The sequence below is a fragment of the Neltuma alba genome, unplaced genomic scaffold, assembly GCF_004799145.2.
Source record: "Neltuma alba isolate B1F8T4 unplaced genomic scaffold, ASM479914v2 tig00010544_pilon, whole genome shotgun sequence".
Classification (NCBI taxonomy): domain Eukaryota; kingdom Viridiplantae; phylum Streptophyta; class Magnoliopsida; order Fabales; family Fabaceae; genus Neltuma; species Neltuma alba.
The window spans coordinates 267,011-287,782 of record NW_021635413.1 but is presented as its reverse complement, the minus strand read 5'-3'; the positions used below and the strand labels follow the sequence as shown (position 1 = coordinate 287,782).

Below are 20,772 nucleotides of genomic sequence, written 5' to 3'. Positions count from 1 at the left end.
TGAATAGAGGGTCCCTAGTGTGAATTTGCCGTAAAAAATGTGTGCTTAGCTCCACCAGTTTCTTCAGATCGACAAAATATTATCAGTACAAGGACCATTATGTGGATCTTTAGTATCGTATGATGTGCACACCATGGCCACAGAGGAAGAGATTTACGCAAATCTCTTGCGGGGATATGCAAAAAGTCTAAAGTTACTTAGTGGAAGATCTGTTCACGCCAAATTCATTAAGGGGTCTCTTCCTTTATCGCTCTTTCTTCAAAATCATTTGCTAAACATGTATGTTAAAAGTGGAGATGTTCTTGGAGGCCTCAAGGTGTTTGAAGAAATGCCACAGAAGAATGTGGTGTCCTGGTCTGCTGTCATTGCAGGCTTTATCCAAAATGGGTATGTTGGGGGAGCTCTTTCCTTGTTTGCCCGCATGCACAGTGAGGGAGCGACAAAACCAAATGAGTTCACATTGGTTAGTGCTCTTCAAGCATGCTCATTAGCTGAGAGTGTGGCTCAAGCTCATCAAATTTATGCATTAATTGTGAAATTAGGATTTGAGTCAAATATCTTTTTAATGAATGCATTCTTGACATCCTTGGTAAGGCATGGAAAGTTGACAGAAGCTTTGGAAGTTTTTCAGAGCTGTCCAGAGAAGGATATCGTGTCATGGAACACCATGTTGGGTGGTTACTTGCAGTTTTCTTTCAAGGACATTCCTGGATTTTGGTATCACATGAATCACAAGGGTATTAAACCTGATAATTTCACATTTACAACCATCCTCACTGGGCTGGCTGCCCTGTCTTATCTTCAATTGGGCACCCAAGTTCATGGACAGCTTATCAAGAGTGGCTATGGAGATGAAATCTGTGTAGGGAATTCTCTGGTGGATATGTATTTAAAAAATCAGAAGCTAGCTGAAGGTTTTAAAGCATTCGATGAAATGCCTCAGAGAGATGTGTGTTCTTGGTCCCAGCTGGCTGCTGGTTGTTTACAGTGTGGAGAGCCAAGATGGGCACTTGCAGTCATTACACAAATGAGGAAAGTAGGTGTGAAGCCAAATAGATTTACACTGGCAACTGCTTTAAATGCCTGTGCGAATATGGCATCACTAGAAGTAGGAAAACAAATTCATGGCTTGAGGATAAAGCTTGGAGATGAGATTGATGTCTGTGTTGATAATGCACTTCTTGATATGTATGCAAAATGTGGTTGCATGGATAACGTAAGGTGGGCATTTCAAACGATGAAAGATCGTACTGTCATCTCATGGACAACAATGATAATGGCATGTGCACAAAATGGGCAAGCTGAAGAAGCTCTCAAAATGTTTGATGAAATGAGGAAGAGGGGTGTTGTGCCAAATTATATCACCTTCATTTGTGTTCTTTATGCATGTTGTCAGGGTAGATTTATTGATGAGGGATGGAAGTATTTCTCCTCTATGACCAAAGACCACGGAATCTCCCCTGGAGAAGATCACTATGTTTGTATGGTGAATCTCCTAGGCCGAGCTGGACTTATTAAAGAAGCTGTGGACCTAATTCTAACAATGCCATTTGAACCTGGCGCCTCAGTGTGGCAAACATTGCTCAGTGCGTGTGAGACTCATGGAGAAGCAGAAATTGGAAAACTAGCTGCAAGACGAGCCATAGAACAAGATAAAAAGGACCCATCAACATATGTCGTATTATCTAACATGTTTGCTGGATTGAATAATTGGGATGGTGTGTGGAATCTAAGAGAGTTGATGGAGTTAAGGGATGTAAAGAAGAAGCCAGGATCCAGTTGGGTTGAAATTGGAAAGACTTAGATGTCATGTGAATGAGAAATGGATTCAGAAGATTCCTCATCAACCTTTTCTCTGTATCTTCGGTATGTTTTTGTATTTAACTGTGCTACTTAAGTATAATAGTTTTGTGCTTGATTTTGTCTATTCTTCCAATATAGTCCATCTGGCAGTGCTTCTTAGGGCCAGTTGATCTTTTTCATCATTTTGATTCAGGACGCAGTGTCCTCATTTTTCTGGCACCTAATCAGGATGATGCGTGGAATCTAAGAGAGCTGATGAAGTCAAGGGGTGCAAAGAAGAAAGGGAGAATTTCAGTAAAGTCCCATAGAAGCAACATAATTTTTAGTAGGTTCCAAAAGATTCTGAAATTTCAGTAAGGTATTTAAGGATAAAAGTGAAATTATATTTTGATGTTAAACGACCAAAACGCTCTTCCTTTGTTTATTTATTTTTTTTAAAAAAAAGTCAACCACCACTGGACATTCAGCCACTGGAACACCGCCCTTTTGGGAGGGCGTTACAGTCATTTAACACGAAAATATACTTTCATTTTTATGCATAAATACTTTGCTGAATTTCAGAATCTTTTGGGACCTATTGGAAATTATGTTGTTTTTGGGGGACTTCACTAACATTCTCCAAAGAATAGACCAGGATCTAGTTAGATTGAAATTGGAAAGATTTAGGTGTCAGAAAAATGTTGTGTGAATGAGAAATGGACCCAAGCATGTTCCCTTGAATAAGGCGCCTGCATGGCGTGTATATTATCCCATTCAGGTACCGCTTGAAGACTGAAACTAGCAAGACATCCGAAATAGCATGTGCCTCGCAGGAGAGCTACTATCTAATGTTGCAGAGACTTGCATGAAGATGTGCAATTGTGCATATCGACAAGTGAGTCTTTCATTTGTAATTAAGCTTTTGAAATTTACAAAACTTCCATAATATGTAAATGATTTGTATCTTCTAGTATTTACAATTGAGCTTCTAAGATTCAGAAATCTTCAATTTGCAGCTGAGGCAGATTATTCCTCTCTCCTCCAAAAAACCTCACTTTAAAATTCATCAAGATTTTCACGACCATGCTGCAGTGAAGATCTTCGATTTCGCAACAAACATGATTAGTAATACACAAAAGGACAGGAAGTATCTGCACATGAGAGTGGATCTTCATGTTGCTCATTAGGGCACGGCTCCATTAGTGATTATTACGATCAAGTTGTGCAGGAATCTTTGGAGAAGCAAAGTCACGTGTTGGTTCCGGTAAGTAAATCATCCATCAAACGGGCAGAAAGTGAAACTTGAAGAGAATCAAAGGTTGAGAAATTGTCCAATTTGCTTAGAAGGTTTTGAAGATACTATTCCGGTCCTAAATATAAGGCCCTTTTTGTAATGTAATTTATAAAACCTTTTTTATAATGTAAATTATACTACAAAAAGGGTCTTATATTTAGAACCAGAGGAGTAATATAGATGCTACTCGTGTTGCTTGTTCTCACTTGTTTCATGGGCTTTGTATCGTTAATTGGTTGCAGCAGAATCATGCTTGCTCTCTATGTCGTTTTCAGTTGCCTACATAAGTGACAATTATTAATGGCAAATATTAAATATTTTCTTGTCTTCTCTAACTCTGAATCCTAACTCTATGACATCATTCTTTGCATTGTGTCCCCACTGTTCTCTTCTTTTAATTCCTTGCCGCTTTGTAAGGTGATTGCCATGGCTTGCTATCACGGATTAACTTTAGTATTGCTTCGAAACTCACTATAAAATTTTCCAGTAAGTTAGCCCAATTGCTTATCTAGGCTTCCCTATTTTTCATAGAATTTCCCATCCACAATTCCATGTTCTTCATAGAAACTTGAGTAGAACTAATTGCTTCTTTAAATTGTTCTATCTTTTGATTCACGCTCTTATGCTTTTGACTTGGTAAGTTGCCATTTTAGCCAAGGCTTTCTCCAATTTTGTTGTGCAATATTCAGTTACTGAGTTTGGTAGTGCTTGCGGCGCTTTTTTTTTTCTTTTTTTTGGATATTTGTTTTCACCCCGTAATGTATAAAACTGTCAATAAGAGCCGACCTAACTTTAAAGTCCCGTTTGGTATGAAACATTGAATATGAGGGATTGGAATTGCAATTGCAATTGAAAAAAAATCATTAAAATAGTATTTAATATGAGTAATTACTTATTATATGGCATTAGACAAACCCATAAAAGTGGGATTGGGGAATATCACTTCCCACCATGGTATTTTTCAATCCCACATACATGAGTTTCGCTAATCTCATATAACAAGCAATCTCTTATATTAAACATTCTTTTAATAAATTTTCTCAATTGCAATATTAATCTTAATCCCTTATTTTCAATGCTTCTTACCAAACGTAACCTAAAAAGCTAGCTCTTGAAGGGTTAGGATCTTAAAAGGCTGGCCCTTCAAACCCAATTCTTGAACATGTGGGCTCAAAAGCCTTAAAAAGCTGACCTTTTATGTTATTTTTTAAAATTTAAATTCTTTTCAATTATTTTGAAATAAAAAAAATAAAACAATAAAGTTGCTAAAAAATTTTATTCAAATTATAATCTTAGTAAAATAAACTAATAATATATAGAGAAAAACATCAAATACTAATAAATTATTATCAAAACTAACAAAACCAAATAAAACAGGAAAAGTAGCAAGATAAAAACTAAACAACTAAAGATTTGCAACATCAGCATGATTATTATCTTCATCTTCATCACCATCGTTAAGATTAACAATATTTGATTGTTTTTCGCTAAAGGTAGACTCTTTTCTAGTGATAAAAATATCAAGATTTTTGTTTTTATCACCTTTATCTAAAGTAAAACTATATAGTAGTTACCAGTACAAATAAGAGCCTAAATATTTGTTAGAATAAGAGAATTTCTATACTTTGTTAAGACATGTAAACCAATGATAAAGAAAAATTCACTAGCTACTATAGTGATTCAAATGCTAAGAATATCATTTGCCATGCTTAAAAGAATTAGAAATTGATTTTAGTTATCCTTCCACTAGTTCAAGACATCTATTTTTTTTAATTATGGATTAAGTATTGGTTCTTCTAAATAATTTTCTAATTCAGACTTATCCATAAAATACTAATCTATAATTACGTAAATATCTTGATAATAAAATATAAAAAAAAAAGGCAAGCTTGAAAAAAATGGCCCTTCGCGTAACGGGCTGATTTTTTTATTTATGAGCCCTAAAAAGCTGATCCTTTTAAATCTTTTGTTTTTTTTTTTTTAACTTCCTAAAATACAAACCTAACTTTTCACTTAAAAGGAGACTCAGCCCGTCTTGGCCGTTCTAGTATTGTACGTATTTGCATATGGGTCATTATTGGATGGCTCTGTTAGTTCCTACTCCAACGGAATTGAGCCTCCTCCATATAGTCACACGTATAACTCATATGAGGAGAATTGTAGTGGCAAAAGCAGAAAAGAAATTTACATGATTAAAATTTTGAAATAACAAATTTAAACTGCTTGTTAAATCCAAAAGTTCATGATGAGAAACTACCGAGGTAGTGATTTCATTAAATGTGGCTCTTCGTCCTCAAATTACTTCCTACGATGAATTTGTTGCTAACATCTCATAAATCCCCTTCTATTTTACGAAGGTCATGTTACTTGAACCATCTTGAGCTGCGTTATCGAATTTAGAATGGTATTTGGAACCAAACTCATCATAGAAAAATCCATCACAAGTATATATGGAAATTGATGATGAGAATATTGACTTATTAGGATATTGAAACACCCACATGCTTCATGGAACAATTCACCATTTTATTGGGTGAAAAAGGGGATTTTGTCCCTTAATTTTGAAGTTTTATGAAGTGAGTAATATTGAAATATAAAGTGCTTATACATCTCAATTCAAGATATTATAGAAGCATCTAGCAAGTGACCATGTCCTTGAACTAAGTCCTGCTGTATGCAATTATGAACTCAAAAATATTTACTTAAATGTGCTACCGACATTCAATAGGCATCAAATTGAAAATGTTTTGAAATCCGTATTGGAATTTTGCAAAGTTATTGATACAATGCCATTGGATGGTCTATTAAACGATGAATTGAAGTTGTATTTCTTCCCATATTGCCGGAAGGAAAAAGCTCATCAATGTCTTCTACACTCTGCCAAAAGTTTGTATAAGGTCTTATTTCCCTTAAAAGAGTTCAATATTAAGTGACAAGATCTACTTCACCAAACAAAACGGTGAATTGTTTCATGAAGCATGAAAGCATTATCATTTCTTAGCAAGCCAATGTCCCTATCACCAATTTTCACATATACTTTTAATGGACTTTTCCTAATAGGTTCGGTTCTGACTACCCATCCAAAGTAAATAATACTCCTCCAGTTCTAAATATAAGACCAATTTTGTAATGTAATTTACACTACAAACTAGATTTTATATTTAGGACCAGAGAAGTATAGCTCAAGGTGATTCAAGTAATATGATCATTTTTGAGAGGAAAGGGATTTGTAAGATGTGAACAATAAACTCAAGGAAGAAAAAACAATCCAAGCACGAAGAGCCGCATCCAATAAAGTCACCACCTCAACTATTTCTCAAAAACTTTGGAATTTAACAAGGAGTTTAAATTTATTGTTGCAAAATTTTAACTCCATTGATGTCCTTTTTTTTCTCCAGCCACTAATAATTACTCACGTGCAAGTGTATTAGTAACTATTTGAATGAGTCTAATTATATGGGAGTTGGAACTGACATACAATCTAAGGGATGACCCATACTCTAACACCTACAACCAAGGTGGAAAAATAATTCATACTTCTCCTGGAGAAATTCTGCTCTTCAAGGGCTATAAGCACTATCCAACAACAAAAGAATTTCATTGATCATCGCACAACAAAATTTGAAAAGAGGAAAAAAAAAAAACACTTTGGCTAAAATGACAACTTACCAATTAAAATAGTATGAAAAGTATGAATTACTCAATTAAGGGATAGGCTAACTTAAACAAGTTGCTTCTATGAAGAAGAAACAAAAGAAAAGCATTCTCTGGAAAATTTAATTAAATAGATGTTTCAAAAATAAAATGAATGGTGCTAGGAAAATGACAATACATAATCTAAGAGACAAGAAAAATAAATAGAATAAATAATTAAAATACATTTGTAGATTTAAGGGGTTTATATTATAATATAGAAGTACTTAAAAAAATACATGAATTCAATAAATTTATTCAGCTCAATTAAATCGGTTCAAAGTTTCAAAGATTATAACATAATATCAAAATTTTAAATTATACACTTGCACATTTTAAGTTGAGGAGTGGCAGGTCTCACTCCAGAATCATCCAGACCCTATCTCTGATTCCCCCCCCCCCCCCGGGGCATGGCATCCAGATCCTATCTTGAAGCCGATGAAATTCTCCAAATTTGGCCCCAAAAAAAAAAAAAGAAATTCTCTAAAGAATATAACTTAGAATGAAATCATCTCCTTCAGCAAACTGAATCTCCCCTGCCAAAGGCAAGCCAGGCTCCGCTCCCAAGCTTGGGACCCACAAAATTTTCCTTTTTGGAAGTAGCCTATGATTGACCTACAGAGCGAAAAATTCTTGTTCTCTTCTGCTCCTAGTCTCTCCTATCTCTGTGCCCTTAATGTCAAAGGATTAGGTCTGAAGTGTTTAAACTCAACTTACAATAGAAGGGCCTGTCGTTGAGATTCTACATTGAGTTCCATTTCATCAGATAGACTGGCAATATCAGGAATGATCCCTCCATTACATTGCCTATAAATCCCATCCCCAATCAGATCATCTAATATAGCAGCTGGTTCTCTGGCTCCACCATGCTGTAAGAATTTTGTTCTTAAAACAGTTCCAACATTTGATGATAACGGATCGTCCTCGCACAACTTCTTCCATATGGTAGCAGCAAAACATCTGGCATACAAGTAACTATAATATCCTGCATGAGAAAAGGAAACATGATTGGCAATTTATTTCAGAGAACTAAAAATCAAGCATAATTAATTGAAGGACTCTTCATTTGGGCCTCATTGGAAAGCCTTATAAGAGGATGTATCATCTTGAAATGATTCACATTTTTGCTTCGAATTAAGAGCACTGTCCAAGGCTGAAAAGATCACCAACAAGAATATCGATACAAGAGATTCATGATTAAAGACCTGAGGTGAAAATGCATAGGTGACAATCAAATAAGATTTGAAACTTCCACGAACATTCAATTGCATCAAAACTTCAGATTCAGAATAACTTATTCCAGAAGATTGGGGAATGGAGACTTTTTTGCCCCAAAAAAAAAAAAGAAAGAAAAAAGCAAAGTTTGTACAACCTTTGACATTGAAGCATGAAATAAGAAAATTAAGCAGGAGGTAAAATCTGGTCCTTGTTTTTAAATATGACACAGGCAAAAAGTCGTTCCCTTGAAAATAGAAAAAATTTGCGGATGAAAATTAACACATTAATTTGCTGATATGCTGGGATGTTTAACATCATGACTTAAGGCTTGTCATGATCCAAGGGACCAACGGAATATCTAACCTGCTCCATAATTGAGAAGGTGACTGAATCGGGCCTCCCAATGTGTGCCTTCCACATGTTCCCAACTTGTATATTCTCTTTTTAATTCAGCAACAACAGAGCTAGTATCTCTCAGAGGGAATGACTGCTCTCCATGAAGGTTCTGATCAACTAGGGCGTAAAAGATCTGACAGGAAATTTCAACAAATTACATGGGGTTAATGTTTTTCTTTTCCTTCTCATAGTCATATTATGATATATTAAGGTCATCACAAGGGCATAAAAGAGAAGAAAAAACATGAAGAAAAGGACACCTGACGCTGCAAATCAGTAGCAGCAAACATTTTTCTAGCACCCTGCATCAACTCTACGAGCTTCTGAGGGATTTCTTCACCAGTCGAATAATGTCTAGCAAATTTTCTCAAGACTCGATAATCCCATGCATAGTATCTATGACAAAAACAATATCAGGTCATATACAATCCAGTTTATTAGTACCATCCAAAGCATTAATCTACTAAATAATGTATCAATGTATTGGAAAGATTAATGTGTATTTGAGAGAATTAGATGCCCAAAGAAATCAAACATTTCACTAGTACGCAAAAAATAAGTTGTCCCTTGGAGCATCAATAAGGCAATTAGAGATGCTACACAAATTATTTGGCAGCCATCTAAGAGCAGTGTTGCTAGATTAAATGCTCATAAAAGTGGCCCTATCATCGGCTCTAAGCGGCTAAGCCCCAGTGTTCACAACAGTAATACTTGGGTAGTTGACTCTAGGGCCATTCACCACAAGAAGAGTAAAGCCTACAACCTTGAAAACTTCGTTCCATGTAATGATGACATTTCTATGACTCTTGCTAATAGAAACACCTTCTAACGTTAGGGATTACGGTAGTTGAAGAATTCTAATTACATCCCATGAGAAAATACCCAAGATATAAATGAAGCACTGAGTTCAGCTAACCATGGGTAGTTGTCCCAAAAGAATTTAATGCCTTGGAGAAAAGCAAAACCTGAGAAATCATATGTTTGCTAAGGGAAGAAAGTTGTGGGCTGCAGGTGGATTTTCACCATCAAATACAATTCAATTGGAGTGAAACTGCCATCAAGCCATGTTGGTAGCTTCAAACGTATGTGGTTGATTAGCAAAAGACTTTTGCCCTGGTTGATAGGTTCAACAACAAAAAAATCCTCTTGTCAGGCTGCAAATAATGACAGGTCGTTGCACCCATTTGGTGTTAAAAAAAACGCCTTTCTTAATGGCAATCTAGAGGAGGAAGTGCATGTGGAGATTTCCCAAGACATTGAAGTCGACATAGGTGCTGATGAGGGAGGTTCCGCAATAGACATGAGATCTATCACAGTTATTGCACTTGTGCCAAGGGCAATTTGGTGACTTGAAGGAGGTAGTAGTGGCTAGAAGTAGGGCTAGGGCAAAATATAAAGCATCATCCCAAGACCTATGAGGGAATTGGATCAAACGCCTCCTCTGGGAGCTATAAATCCCAATGAAGGAACCTATGACAGTTCTTCCTGACAAAATGGCCAACATTAACATTGTGAAGAAAACAGCTTATGATACAATGAAGCATGTGGGACTATAGAGGAACTTCATCAATGAGAATGTAGAGTTTCAAGTCATAAGTTTGTCATATACTCCTATTAACCAACATGTAGCCAGCCTACTAACAAAAGCTCTATCAGGAATGCAAGTTTGAAAACTTCACGAGCAACGCAGGAATGGTAACATTCATTCTCCAACTTGAGGAGTGTCGGATGTCATAGGATAAATACCAAGGATCACAAGACTTTGGTGTTTATTTCAATGTATCTTGGTATTCTGTCATATAAGGATGTTTTGCAATTATATTAGTAGTTTTATTTTTGAATATTTGCTGCTAACTTCATGAGATTTGGTGGGGATAAACAGTGGTATGTATTCGTGCTCTTCAAATCTCATGAAGTTGGCAGCAAATATTCAAAAATAAAACTACTAACAGAAAAAAAAGAAGTTTAATAAGAAATAAGGATCAGATTAGTGCTTATGCTCTAATTATTTTCTCCACTGTTTTCTCGTCATCTCTCCTATAAAATCAACAGAAAGCATTATTTTAGCGACTGAAATTTCTAAGCATTATTTTCTCATTCTTCTCACCTTCTATCTTATTCCTACAGTCAAATTATGTCACTTTTGGAAGAGAGAACGAAATTGGCCTAATGCACTCCTTTAAAGCAAGTAATAACAAAAATAATCTAAGTGATGATAAGGTTCTACTCACTCAAAAAGATTTGATGGTAGTTCTGCAAAATCTAGAACCACTCTGGTGCCTGAAAAGTGTTGGTAGTCCTGCAAAGACAAAAGGATGATGGTATCTTAATTAACAAAAGAAAAGGCAATAATTGGGTTTTTTCACTTCCCAAGTAATGATCAATTAAAAATGCTTGTTAAAATGCTTCAGTGCATCAAACTAGTAGTGCAGTATAAACAAAATTCCAATTCCAACCCTTACACAAGATCAACAAAGTTTTCTTAGATTTCCCCAATAACATGCAATGCACAAAGTCATGCCTTTGAAACATGTGATGAGAAACATTAATGACAGATTAAAAAAAAAAAAAAAGTAGGCAATAAATGTTGCTGATTTTTTTATAATATTTAAAAATAGCTAATCATCAAAATTGATGCACCTCATGAGACAAGAAACATTAAAATCATCACATGAAACTGCCAGACCAAGAAAATCCCCTTTGCAATGCAGCAGCAACAACAAACCTAGTATCCTACTAGGTGGGATCAGTTACATGAATTGCACAACACCATTATGCTCTATCAACAACTAAGACTTTAGATGGGTTGTTAACCAGAAGGTCTCGTTCAATGGCCTCAATCCATTCTCCTTGGTTTTCCTCTGCCCTTTTTTAAAGGATTCCAAATTCTCTAATTTACCCTTCTCGTCCACACCTCCAATGGCCTTCTCTGCACATGCCCAAACTACTTCAAACGATGTTCAACTATTTTCTCTTCAGTAGACTCCACACCTACTCTTGCTCTAATATTTTCAGTTCGAATCTTACCCTTTCTTGTATGACCAAACATCTATCTCAACATCTTTATTTTTGCTACCCCAACTTTATGCTCTTATTTTTCCTTTAGGGCCCAACATTCACTACCATATAACACAGCTAGTCTTAGAGCAGTCCAACAGAATTTTCCCATAAGCTTCTCAGGTACCTTCTGATCACAAATAACTCTAGTAGCCTTCCTCCACTTTAACCACCCAGCTTGTATTTTATGAAAAATGTCTCTATCAATTTCACCATCCTTGTGTATACTGAATCCTACATATTTAAACTTTGACAATTAGAGGAATAATTTGATCTCCCATCTTAACCTCTAAATCACCATTGACTTACCTCCTTTTTTGCAATGCAACGATGTCCATAAATTGTATAGTTAATGTAACATTATTAAGATATAACTTTCAGAGTAATCAATCATAAATCAAATGATGTAGGCACTTAATCAAAGAATTATTTACTTATCCTGAACACAACTGTAATGAATTTATTAAAAGCTTGTACATCAATTTGGTCTTAAAACATGGAAGGGCTTCTGTTTATGGAGTACTTCCAAACAACTAAAGAGACATCAGAAAGCAAAATGTGGTTTACTATGGCTAGATATTATCGTTATATCTTGACAAATGCTCAAAATAAACAGCTTTGGCATCACTTTATACAGATGTGTCATTATGTCCATATGAGAATAGCAAGGTGAAATAAAGTATTTACTCTATAAAAGCAGCAATTTCCCACATAGAAAAAGTTCAAACAAAAAATACCGTTCTTGAAAGCAATGAGTGAAGAGCATGTCCAAACTCGTGAAAAAGAGTTTCTACTTCCCAGTGATTAAGCCTTACAGTTGATGGATTACTTGACCCTGGAAAATTACAAACAAGAGCTACAACCTGCAAAATTATAGAATCAAAAAGCATGCTTGAAAAAGCTTTACATTGAAAGCATAAATTAACAGCATATAAGAGACTAGGAGAGAAACCACAGATTTAGCTCAATGCCTCAATCTAGATAAAGAATTGTACACATACTGGAAGTTGGTACTCTGTTTCAGATATCCTGCGACCTCCCTTTATTGCAAAATGAGCAAAACCAGGATACTTTCCCTTCCTTGAGTACAGATCAAGGTATAGATATCCCAAGTCGCCCTGAAAAAAGAGTATTTGCACATTCACAGTGACCAATGCAAATTCAAGGTAAATATATGAAAATCTAGCAGTGACAATGTAAATGGCATTGCATATGTTAGTTCTTATGCAACATATGAATTCAAAGATTTTCTTAGTTAGGCAACAATCAAAAAAACCAAAGGGAAAATATGTAAAGGCATATAATTGAGTATTCTTAATTCAAACCTTAATTGATGGCTTAGTCTGATTTACAAATAATTATGCATATCATTCCTAATACACTTTTCCCATTCGTCATCACTTTCCTCCATTTTCTTCCTAAATTGACGAAGGAAAATAAATGATGCATCTAGAAGTACCCAGAAGTAAAAACAAAAAAAGAATATATTACCACAATTTATTAAACATGAATCAATAGATAGACTATACTCATTTCTCGTGAATATAAGTCGACAACAAATTAAATCTCTAGAAACAATATAGTTGCTAACTTAAAAATTTTAGTCATGATTCTAATGAGTTATTTTCAAATGTTTTCCAGGCCAGAACGATTTCTAATCTTTGCTCAGATACCTCTTCAGGATGATGAAGAGCCAGTTTGAGCACTTGTGGATCCCATGATTCACCTGGTGCTAGAGGGATGCTATGAAAGGTTGCACCAAACAATGACTGCACCAGCACTTTCAAACCCTCTATACATTGTGACAAAGGAAAATACGATGCCACAACCTGCATATGGTCGTTGCATTAAACAAAACCTTAATCTGAACCTAGGCATACAAAATGTAAATTGTAAGCTGAATATAGGAAATTTACCGAAGAGTCCAACTTATAAACCGAGGACTTCATCATTGATGTGTAGTATGACTCGTCCCAAGGCTTTAAATCAAAGCTTTTACCAAATCTTTGTTTCTTGAAATTCCCAACTGACTTTAACTCCTAACATTGTTTAAGAAACTTAAAGTTATAAGTACAAGCCACAATGAACATAACACCTTGCCATAGAAACCATGTACAGGAAGAAGCTTGCACCTCATCAGCCTTTGTCCGGACCACCCTGCTCATCTCAGATAAAAATGGCATTACAACTGTTGGAGATGAGGCCATGTTAGGCTTCAACGCAAATTCAGCGTAAGATCGACATTCCATTAGCTGGATCAAGTAATTAGATAATAAAATCAGTGAGCTACGTTATTGATGTAAGAAGAAACAAGAAATTTTGCCAAAATCTACTAATAAAACAATGACATTCAGGGAGTGTTTGAATGGAAATCAAACTATATGAAGTAAACATGTGGAGCAGTTTGCCTCATTTTGTAGAAAAGTGCTTTTCAAAAGCACTTCTTCATGTTACCAAACACCCCCTCCATGTAGATTATTTTTAAATGGAGAATTTTCACCTACGAGACATCTAAATAACTAATAGGAAAACACAATAAGTAATCAGTGTTCACACAGCTATTGGTATCAAAATGTACAGAGACTAAATATTAAATGAACTAAACAGTATAAGTGCAGCACAAATGACTTTTTAGAAAGGTTCAGAGATTCAGAAGTGTTTATGGAGACAAACCTGAGCTAGCTCATGTCGAGCAGATATAAGCCTCTTGAGAACATCAATATTTGCATATGGAACAGAATTACCTTGAATATATACCATTTTCCTAACCTGAAAATAGACATGGAGGGAAACACATAAAATTAGATTAGATAATTACTAAAAGGAAGATGACATCGAACATCATCTGAGATGACCAGCAAAAAAGTACCCATAGTATAGAATACTCAGTTGCTTCAAAGATTAGCCATGACCACCAATGCTTCTCAAGCTTATCTAAACTAGCTAGACAGTCCTTATTAAACTTATTTCTACTCAAATAACAAAAAATAGAGAAATCATAAATTTCCAGATCATTATTAGATCTAAGCTACCTCATCATCTGATGACAATTGCAAAATAGAAGCAAGAGTATGTGGGTCTGTTGTTATCCGGGATCCTTTCTCTTTTATGATTTCCCCAGACCTTGACAGATCCTTTGATATCAAAGATGTTGATCGATAGATAGGCTTAGCAAGATATTGCAACTGTTTCGATATGCGAGATGAAGGATATATGTCGACAAATCCTGGGTCTGTGGCAATATTTTCATTGAACCTGCAGATTAAGAGCAAGGTCAAACAGGTATGGCTTAAATAAGGCGTGATTTCACTTTCTAAGAACAAAGTACTTAAACAGTTACAAAACTCAAAAGGGAACATGTGTGTATAATCAACACATTCAATTGCAGGAAATATTTGATAAAGTAAATTTAAGAATCATAGAAAGATTCCAATAGGCTATAACTGTTCATAAAGAAATTAGATTTCCCCTTGAGATGCTGGCATATGGGTCATAAGCAGGCATATTCTGAGTAGCCTTCTGTTATGTAATTATAGTTATAAATAGGAAAATATTTAAATATGATATAAATAGGATTTCCTATTTATATCATATTTAAATATTTTCCTATTTATAACTATAATTACATAACACCTTCCTAATCTTCCAACCACAACTTAGCATGGATCACGATTTTTTTTTTTAGTGTTTTTGGTTTTACCCAAGCATTTCTTATGGGTTTCACGGTCTTGATTGTTTTATCGTTTTTCTTTTCTCTTTTTAGTAGTTTGATATTCAGAATATGATAACAAAACTTGCTTGGGAACACATAGTGGAAGAAGAACAAACTAGAGATTTCACATTAGACCAAGGGGAAATAATGCTTAAGGAACAGTATTCTTATACCACTCCGGAAAAGTTATTTAAGATAGAACCACAAGCACAAGGATGGTCAACGGCAAACAGCAAATGTCAATTATAAACAAACTTACTCTCTGCACAGTTGAGAAATTTCAACATTTAGCTGATTTACTCGATCTAATTTCTCTGCAAACAAAGTGCATCATAGGAAGACTTTCAACAGAGAAAAGATTTTCCCCAAAGATCAGAGGACATTTTGCAACATTTACCCGTGGAAAGATGAATTCCACCCCTTTCAAAGTCCATGCGTAAGTTCCTGGCTGCCCTTTGAGCTTCCTCAGAAAGAGCATGACCCTCTCGCTCAGCTTTCTTAACCGCATCATAAAGAACATGATTTGTGTTGAGATGCTGTAAAGCAGAGAGGAAAAGTGCAAAGACGTTATTTTCCATGGTGAACAGAAAAAGATGCCTAGATAAGCAAAAGATGTACTTTGATGGACTTTGTTTAAAACAATAGCTCCACCTGTTGGAGAAAGTCGATTTCATTATCCTTTATCAGCATTGATTTTGTATTATTTAATCAATTTAATTTCTTGAATTTAATGGTTCCTTATATTTCGGCTAGAGAAGAATTTTTTTTTTTCTGGTTTTATTATTTTATTAATCTCCACAAGTTTAGGAAGGTTCTAGGGAGTCTCTGGCTTGTGGCTAAACCTAGTTTTCTCTCCTACATGTACACTAGCTTTGATCGAACACATCTGTTTTCAGCCTCCAGAATCTACACCACCAATTTCATAATGCTTGAATCCTTGGAATGTCATGTAGAACTTATACTTTGAGGCAGCAAGGCAAAAACCAAATATTTCAGCAGCTAACTAGTTAGACTTTACAACTACGCATGTATACATAGTATGGCCAATAGCTGTGAGAATTGAGCTGAACGGCCTAAGTTTATATATGAAAGCCTATAGTTTCCCATTAGTGAAATAGCCTTGAATTTCAACAGGGGCAAGACATAGACCCACCCCATCGTGCACTGAACTGAACTTAAATTGGAGAAAAAAGTGGGGAGTATTGGACTCCTAAAGACGTGGTCATCAAGGCAATATAAACATGTCAAGGACCTCTTCATCCCAGAAGCTTGAAAAAAATAAAAGCCCAGACTTGGTTTTATGAATAAATCTAACAAGAACTAATGCAGGACACTCATTGTCTGACTTTGACGCAGGGAAATAAAAATTTACTCTTAGGAAGAGTCACAACAATATAACCACTCCTTCAGTTAGGTTATGCAAATTTTAACCAATATGGGACCTAGGAAAAAATGCACTAAAGAACCCCTGAAGGATTTCAGTCGTCTTTATAAAGGAATTTAAATGTTCTAACTTGATAGGTTTATCACTTTAACCATTTTATAGAAGCATTATTAAACCTTATATGTCTATAATACATCTCAAGTTCCAACTTTCATTCAATGAAAAACTCTTTTGGCCGTGGTAGCAAACTATATATTTCATAGACCAACCATTCTCACTCCAAAAAAGTTCACAGTAAGCAACGTGAATCTTCAATATCTCAATCTATTGTAAATCAAATAAGCTTCAACTCGGAAAATTTTGAAAGATTTTAATACAGCTGGGACATAGGAGAAGGAACAGAAAAACAGTAAATCTGAAATTAAGCAAGTCCCAGTTACATCAAAATTAAAGGCTAGACTGACTAAGAAATGGAGGAATGCTATTCCAGACATGAGTATTAAAAGAGAGATCCAAAGTCCAAACTGCTGTTGGCCCACAAAAAACAACAAGCCTTATCCCACTAGGTGGGGTCGGCTACATGAATCACACGACGCCATCGTGCTCTGTCAACAACCCAATCCTTAGATATGTTGTTGATTAGGAGGTCTCGTTCAATGACCTCATTCAGCGTTCTTCTCGGTCTTCCCCTGCCTCTTTTTATGGGACTCCATCTTGTTTGATCCACCCTCCTCACCGGGGCCTCCAAAGGCCTTCTCTGCACATGTCCAAACCATCTTAAGCGATTTTCAACCATTTTCTCTTGGATAGGTGCCACACCGACTCTTGTCCTAATCTTTTCATTTCGAATCCTATCTTTTCTTGTATGACCACACATCCATCTCAATATCCTCATTTCTGCTACTCCGACTTTGTGCTCTTGTTTTCCCTTTATTGCCCAACATTCACTACCATACATCATAGCTGGTCTTATAGCAGTCCGATAAAATTTTCCTTTAAGTTTCTCAAGTACCTTCTTATCGCAAATAACTCCGGTAGCTTTCCTCCACTTTAACCAGCCAGCTTGTATTCTATGAGAAATGTCTCCATCAATTTCCCCATCCTCCTGTATAATGGATCCTAGGTATTTAAACTTTGATACTTGAGGAATAATTTGCTCTCCCATCCTCACCTCCAAATCCCTATTACCTTGCCTCCCTCCAAAATCACAATGCATATATTCTGTTTTGTTCCTACTCAAACGGAAACCTTTCGACTCCAAAGTCCTTCTCCATAACTCCAAACTAGTGTTAATTTCTTCTTTTGATTCCGCCATAAGAACTATATCATCCGCGAAGAGCATGGACTTAGGGATTCTTTCTTGAACAGGTTTAGTTAGAACATCCAGAACAATGTTGAACAAGTACGGACTCAAAGAGGATCCCTGATGTAGGTCAATCTTAATAGGGAAGTCCTTTGTCTCCCCCCTAGGCGTCCTTACACTGGTAGTTACCGCCTTATACATATCTTGTATGACTTTGATATACGCAACCCGTACACCTTTCTTTTCCAAAGCCTTCCACAATACTTCTCTTGGCACACGATCATAAGCCTTTTCCAGGTCAATAAAAACCATATGTAAATCTCTTCTTTTACTTCTATATCTCTCCATTAACCCCCTTAGTAAATAGATTGCTTCCGATGTGGATCTCCCTGGCATAAATCCAAATTGGTCCCACAAATCTGCATAATTATTAGTCCCATGTAAGACAAGGTTCTACTTCTCATTTACAATGCATGCATAAGTATATCATTCGTACAATGCAGTTACTTGTCAAACTTCAAGCAGTTCATTATAGCCTCTACTGACACCAATGAATCCAATTCTAGTCGCACTATGCAGTATCCCATATTCCAAGCAAAGTTCAGGCCCTTTTGACTCTTAATAATTCTAAATGGTGTATTCTATTTTATGACCACAAAGATGCACGCAAGATAAAGTAAACTTCTCTGCAGTCAATAAGTAATCTGACTTAATGGACAGGCTGCCCCTGTTCATTGGAGGTTAGGTAAACCAAAAAAAAGACATAGCTTGCTTTATACAAATAAAGAGAAAATTGGACTATTTTTGTTCAATCTTTAGACCCTTTCCAGGTAAGTTTAGGCAGATATAATTGCAATTTCTCCCCTAAGCACCCAGACAACAAGAAATATGGCCCCTTTCTCATCCTTTTGCTTCCAAACAAACGTCATTCCAAGTAAACCCTCAATTCACCTAGGCTCCTACCATTAGTGGCCCACCTAATTTAGGCCATAGGCCTTTTGAAGTCATAACAACTTCTGTCACATTTGTTTTATTCCATCATTCCATGAATAGTACTGTCGAATAAAAATTTAAGAAGTCTTCATATGTTTATCAACATGAAATATCTCACAATCTCTAGGATCATATTTATAGGAAAAAAATGTCCATGTTACAAAAACAACTACACACTGCCAAACTCCATATAAGATCTTTGTTTTTTCTTGAGCTATGGTTTTTATTTCTCTAACTTTTTTTATGAACTTCTTTCCCGGTTCCTTTCAACAAAACTTATGATTTACCCAAGGAACTGAAAAGATTAACCTAATCTTATCACAGAAATTAATACAATTGAAAGGCCAGAAGTAACCCCATCAACTCACATGTAGATATTCATTTATTCTCATCGATGCCTTGTTGGCTTCCTCAACAAATTCCCTGATTTGCCAAAAAATATAATTATTTTATAAGAACAAAACATTTTATACATCAAATGCACAAGGTGTAGAAGTTTTGAGCCACAAAGAAAAATCTTAATATGATTCATATTTAGCTTTAGTTAAATTCACATGCCACCCCATGCACAGGTTTAGAAGTGGCGTGAAAATATAGCATGACATACTCCAAGGAAATGATTAATCTAATAACCAATGAACTTGTCACTATACAAGGAAATCTGATTGTGAATTACTAAAGGAACGCAATTTATAAAAATAATAATAAAGTGTGATAAGAACCTGTTCGGATGAGTATGCCTACAGAGTTCTGCAGAATCAACAACAGAACAGACCTGACACAACAAATACCAGTGTCACTCCAAATGCTCACATTATAATATGTAAGTTACAAACCTCCAGATTTAAGCAAACCGTGTCAGAAATCTCATCCATTGCCCTAACTATTTCTTCAGTTGATGCCATTGTAGAAATATATGTAATGAGTTCTCCAGACCTGAAAAGAGCATAATTAACATCATCAATCAATCCAAAGAGGAAAGACTTCTTCGATAACATTGCATTAATTAATTTTCTAGTATAACTTGATTCTCCAACTTTGCAATAGCTAAATTCATCAGTAAGACTTCTTCCGCACAAAACTCTCGCAAAAAAAGTAAAACCAAAGTCCAACACAGTAGCTACGTCTACCAACCAATAACTCAATATCATAACAGGCGAGGAAAAAGGCCCGAAAAGAAGAGGGAAAAAACGAACTTCAAGACAGCAATGCCCTTCTTTTCTTAGCTTTAGTCTGAAAACAACTCATTAAATGGGCACATGCTACCAGAATAACACGAGTATCTTGTGCTCATTACCTTTCAATAGCTTCGTCAACGAATCTTCGAAAGCCTTTTGGAGTCTTCAAATTGGGGAAACCATAAAGGCCGGTGGGTTCTCCAGGAGCAGAAGTGCGGAAAGTTCGGACAATGTGAGGATTCCATTTGAAGCGTTTGAAATGAAACTCTGAAGCAGCCCTCCTGAATAGACACAACATGATGGAATTATGCGACGCAGAATAGCTCTCAGCAGCAACAGTAGACGGCAACGGTCATGGCGAGCCCGAAGCAGGATCAGGAATATACTATTCACTAACACCCTCGCTCCCGGCTCGCAAATAAGCGCCCGTTTGAAGTGACGATGTTTAGTTTATGTTCTGAGTGAGACGTGATGATCTCATTCCGTTGAGGGGGTGTGTGCGTATCTAAGAATTACTTTTTAAAATCACTTTTTTTTACAAACTGAGATAAACTTCTCCACATATTTATTTTGTATACCGTAAAAACATTTCTGAAATTATAGTTTTGATCTTAGAAATTATGGTTTTGATCTTACCTAAACATTGTCTAAGAAATTAAAAAAATATACAAAAAGGACAGAGCTTTACATGGTATTAGAACCCAGATGCTATCTATGACTATTATGGGGTAGGCTATCCATCAAGAGAAATTATAAAAGAAG

General features: G+C 35.8%; 2 protein-coding genes and 1 non-coding gene across 6 annotated transcripts; 2 read left to right on the top strand and 1 right to left on the bottom strand.

Moving 5' to 3' along the window:
* On the top strand, positions 1–3,175 carry LOC114756933 (pentatricopeptide repeat-containing protein At2g13600-like). 4 transcript variants are annotated; one of them, XM_028945905.1, is made up of 4 exons: positions 1–1,866; positions 2,032–2,161; positions 2,561–2,677; positions 2,799–3,175. In XM_028945905.1, exon 1 carries the CDS (start codon positions 134–136, stop codon positions 1,802–1,804), a length of 1,671 nt encoding a protein of 556 aa, XP_028801738.1. In that variant the 5' UTR covers positions 1–133; the 3' UTR covers positions 1,805–1,866; positions 2,032–2,161; positions 2,561–2,677; positions 2,799–3,175. The 4 variants fall into 4 exon arrangements, with proteins under 4 accessions (XP_028801738.1, XP_028801736.1, XP_028801737.1 ...); XM_028945903.1 differs by lacking the exon at positions 2,032–2,161; XM_028945904.1 differs by having other exon boundaries at positions 2,032–2,677.
* Positions 3,176–5,531: 2,356 nt separating this feature from the next.
* Positions 5,532–5,638, top strand: LOC114756938 (small nucleolar RNA R71). The gene has a single exon (XR_003741519.1). It is a non-coding gene; the product is annotated as a small nucleolar RNA R71 (small nucleolar RNA).
* A 1,538-nt stretch (positions 5,639–7,176) lies between these two features.
* On the bottom strand, positions 7,177–20,440 carry LOC114756903 (mitochondrial intermediate peptidase, mitochondrial). The gene is made up of 17 exons (XM_028945867.1): positions 20,130–20,440; positions 19,687–19,768; positions 19,555–19,607; positions 19,201–19,255; positions 15,550–15,688; positions 15,412–15,466; positions 14,473–14,695; positions 14,114–14,209; positions 13,573–13,692; positions 13,357–13,479; positions 13,114–13,269; positions 12,442–12,558; positions 12,178–12,303; positions 10,615–10,682; positions 8,644–8,779; positions 8,351–8,516; positions 7,177–7,754 (listed from the first exon to the last, which is right to left on the bottom strand). Exons 1-17 carry the CDS (start codon positions 20,306–20,308, stop codon positions 7,483–7,485), a joined length of 2,166 nt encoding a protein of 721 aa, XP_028801700.1. The 5' UTR covers positions 20,309–20,440; the 3' UTR covers positions 7,177–7,482.
* Positions 20,441–20,772: the final 332 nt, after the last annotated feature.